General features: G+C 39.7%; 1 protein-coding gene across 1 annotated transcript; it reads right to left on the bottom strand.

Annotated features, from left to right (window-relative positions):
- Positions 1-1,255: 1,255 nt before the first annotated feature.
- LOC149831525 (Tetratricopeptide repeat (TPR)-like superfamily protein) lies at positions 1,256-3,247 on the bottom strand. Its single transcript, XM_090012111.1, has one exon. The coding sequence runs from the start codon at positions 3,193-3,195 to the stop codon at positions 1,279-1,281; it is 1,917 nt and encodes a 638-aa protein (XP_089868237.1). The 5' UTR covers positions 3,196-3,247; the 3' UTR covers positions 1,256-1,278.
- Positions 3,248-4,523: the final 1,276 nt, after the last annotated feature.

Below are 4,523 nucleotides of genomic sequence, written 5' to 3' on the forward strand. Positions count from 1 at the left end.
GGTTTTGCCACAATGTCGCATTGAGGATCTAGTTGCCAAAAACATCCTCTTGTGAATGGTGTTGCAATCTGGTGTTAGGGCTACCAACTCCATCCTCAATGCAGTGTTTTGGCCATAATAGTTCTCCCAAACAGCAGAGTATGAGAGCACTGGTGGAAACCGCAATGCGCCTCCGATTCAGAGCTTCCAAACAGTGCCCAATGTAGTGCAAGACAACGGTTCATGTATAAGAAAAGCAAACCATTGCATAACCAAAGGGAAGAAAGTGTTAACTGAAATGCAATGAAAATCAAGATAAAAGGCAACAATTTAGTGGAAGAAATGAGGACATAAATATTCATGCTGTTAGCCAACTATGCACCAACCACCTAACATTCGTGCAGGCAACATTAAAGGCCTGTTTGTTTGATTCCCATAGAAGGAAAGGGTTGATCGTAAGAAGTATGCCAATTCTAAAAAGTCATGTCAGGTCAGCCTTCCCATGAGAGTTCTTTCATATGGAAAGAAGCACCAAGTGATTTACAAATAAAAAGAGGAAGATCGTGAAAAAAAGTTAATCGGGCATCACTAAGAGAAATCTATCTTGGCTTGGATGAAATTGATGTAGGGTTAGAAAGGATATGTTGTAAGCCAAACACATCAAAGGCACCTAATCGGGCGTCCGCACAGTGAGAATTTGACAATTGATCATGTTGATGCAATTACTATTGGTGAGTCTTAGGACAAATGAACCATTTTAAGTTCATGATCATATGCAGTTCCCAGACTGTGATTTGGAGGATGGTTTTGGGAGCAGAGTGAGGAGCATGGAGAAAGAAGCATAGGCAGACCACCAAGTAGAAAATTTCAATGACTACCATGAAGATGGGACAGCATTATCCCTCAAGGAAGATCAAGTGTTTTTTTGTGATTTCACCTTGTGCCTGACTGTTAATACAAGGTATATAGATTGGGCATGTGTTGTATGTATTAAAATTGAATAGTCGAGACAAGATCTGGAAAAAACTTGTGAATTCTCATATGCAATAAATATGTATGAAATTCCCTGCGGAGTTGTATATGGGAAGGACAATCTGGATGATTGGATCAGAATATGGCCACCACCATGCCACATTGGTTCATAGTGGTTTAAAACTTTAAATCCAATGACCTGAATAGGCCTTCACATTTGCTACTTGGAACGAGCAATACCAAATCATGAATAGCTTATTGATTGATTTTGATTGGCCTATTCTTTCTCTTATTTCTCAACAATACAGTAGCAAGAATTGTATATTATTAACACTGTTCAGTAAGTCTCATTTCTTTGTTTATGTTATGAATGAGGGAGCATATCTCAGGCCACCTGGGGTGACTTTTATCTGCTGAAACAAACTCATGAAAAACTCCATTAACAACAACACTACTCTGACCAGCCATCTTTCTTACACCTCTGTTTTCCATTACATGTCTGATATCCTCTGCATCTCTCCACCGCCCTAGAGAAGCATAAACATTTGACAAAAGAACATAGCCGCCGTCTTCCTCAGGCTCAAGTTTGAGCAACTCTGTTGATGCAATCTCAGCCATTTCCACATCTTGGTGAACTCTGCAGGCACTGAGCATGGCTCCCCAAACTGATCTGCTTGGTTTCATGGACATCTTCGCAATCAACTCTCTTGCTTCCATTAGTCTCCCTGCTCTTCCTAATAGATCAACCAAGCACCCATAGTGTTCGACTCCTGGTTCAATTCCAAACTTTTGATTCATACTGTAAAACATCCTCAGCCCCTCTTCCACCATTCCACAATGACTGCAAGCTGTGAGAACACCCACAAAGGTCACATGGTTTGGCTTAATTTCTTCATCCTGCATTGTTCTAAATAATTCAAGAGCTTTAACTCCATAACCATGCAAAGCTAGCCCTGATATCATGGCTGTCCACACTGATACATCTCTCTCTTTCACTTCCTCAAACACAGTGAAAGCTCTCTCTATACTGCCACATTTACAGTACATGTCAATTAGTGCAGACCCCAAGAATGCATCCATTTCCATTCTAGCTTCAGCAACCAAGCCATGGATCCACTTTCCATGATCTAAATTCCCAACCACTCCAATCACAGACACCAAACTCATTATTGTCCTCTCATCTGGTTTCACGTTCTCAGCTTGCATCTCCTCAAACAGTTTCATAACAGAATCCAAGTCGCCTTTCTGCGCATAGCCATCAAGTATCGAGTTCCAGGCAACCAAATCTCTAGCAGGCATCTCATCAAACAGTCTCTTAGCGATTTCCAGCTCACCCAACTTGGCGTATCCTGCAACCAATATATTCCATGAAACAGCATCCCTCCCTACCACAATTCCGTCAAAAAACTTTCTCGCATAATCCAATTCCCTGCACTTCACATACATATCAAGAAGAGCATTTCCAAGAACAGAATTCCCAGAAACACCACTCATTTTCACAATTCTCGTGTGAACCGAACGACCACTACGAAGATCTCCTACCCTCCCACAGGCACCAAGTGCACCCACCATGGTAAACTCATCAGGACCAATACCTTCTGAACACATATCTCGGAACAGTTTCAGACCTTCATGACCATACCCCGCCTTCACATACCCACTAATCAGGGCGTTCCATGACACAGCGTCTCTCTGAGGCATTTCATCAAACACTTTCCTTCCAATCACCAATGCTCCATTTTCCATGTACAGCTTAACAAGTGAATTCTGCAAATAAGTATACGACGACAACCCACTGATTACAGCATGTTGGTGAACCTGTTTCACTTCTGACAAACACCTACAAGCCTTGAGAAGGTGGTTGAGAGTGTGCTTATCCGGCGAAACAGCCGATCGAAGCATCCCTTTATAAAGACAGAGAGATCTGCGGGAGTGAGCTGACGAAAGTGCAGCAATCATGGTGTTGAAGATGAAGAGGTTGGGTTGGAAGGCAAAGTGGTGGAAAAGAGTGGTCGCCATGTCGAGGTTATCACGGTGGGAGATTGCAGAGAAGTAGAGGAGCCTGCTCATGGGGAAGGTCTGATGGGTGAGGTGAAGCCTCACCATGTGGGACACTATCTCCTTGAACTGCCTCCTTGTTTTGCACTTCTCAAGCAGAACAAGGGTTGTGTGGTTGAGCTCCAGGGCAGTTGATGGGTCCCACTTGCTGCCATGGCTGGTTGAGGCTTCTTCCATTAATGGCATGAGCCAAGTGCCCACAACAGCAAGCAAGTTGCCTCTGAGAGTTGAGAGTCTTGAGACTACCTCAGTCAATCTTTTGTTTTTTTTTTTTTTCTATAAAATGGATGGCATACGGTCTAGTGTACCATAATATTTATTTATAAATGTAGACCATGTCACAAAGATTCGTGGACATGAGGACACGGTCACAAGTTCTACTCACAAGTTTGAAAACAAGAGAATAGGGCATGAGGGCATGGAGAATCCACCCATTTTGAAGGAGGGGTGATAAGGCATCCACTCACTTTTTCTAGTACTTATGCAAGGTACTTGGCCCAGCATCTGCTCTCGTCAATCCCATCCTACCGGGGGTTTTCTTGATTCTGTGAGGGTTCCTCGTCATAAAAAAAAATGGCTTATTTGGAGTACAAATATGTTGCTGTAGGTTACAAATTTTTGATGAATTTTGAGTGGTTGATTTCATAAGCCCTAAAAAAGAACTGATGATCCAAAACCATGTTTTCCACTAAACAAACTATATAGATCACGGTTAGATGCACAAAAAAGGCTAGAAATATGAAAAACATGGTGCTTTCTTTTAGATTGAATATAGCAGATATTTGGCAAAAAAAGTTAATTTTATAAAATTAAAAAAATTATTTTTTAAATTATTTTTACAAAAAAGTAAAAATTAGTTTCAAACTTTTTATTGGAAAACATTGACCAGCTAATTTTTTATATTTTTTGTGTTTTTTTTAATACCAACATTTATCACTATGGTTATACCATAGGGGCAGAGCCAAGAATCTAAACTAGGGTGGGCACAATTGTACTGTTAAAAAAAATAATTATTAATAAATGAAGTCCCGAGTATGAAATATCAATCCAATGTTTACATTGCAAATATATTTGAATGGTCAAACTACTTCAATAAAATATAGATATATATATATATCAAATACTAAAATAAATCATCAAAGACAAAAAATATCACAAAAATCATAATAAAAATAAAAAAATAAAATCATGAAAAAAAAGTGACCATATACATTGCTATTTAAAAAACACAAACAAACACCCATCCTAATAAAAATAAAAAAGTGACCATATACATATAAATATTAGAGGCAGTTCAAAAAAACACAATCCGAGGTCCAATCTTGATGCAAATCTTGTTAAATAGATCTATATGGTCAAACGGTTAATACAGCTTCAATTTTCTGCTCATTAGCCCAGTGCCCGCTAGTGTCAAAATATTTACCTTATATAAAATTATGCAATGTTTTTGTCCCTAGCATATTTTCAAGTGCCAGTGTTGATACCGCTATGCTGGTTAGGCCTGTCAACAGATC

The sequence above is a fragment of the Nuphar pumila genome, chromosome 7 (genome assembly GCF_984573655.1).
Source record: "Nuphar pumila chromosome 7, dmNupPumi1.hap1.1, whole genome shotgun sequence".
NCBI lineage: Eukaryota > Viridiplantae > Streptophyta > Magnoliopsida > Nymphaeales > Nymphaeaceae > Nuphar > Nuphar pumila.

Excerpts from the sequence above, each read along its gene's own strand:
- LOC149831525 (XM_090012111.1), bottom strand. The coding sequence starts at position 3,195 with ATGCCATTAATGGAAGAAGCCTCAACCAGCCATGGCAGCAAGTGGGAC.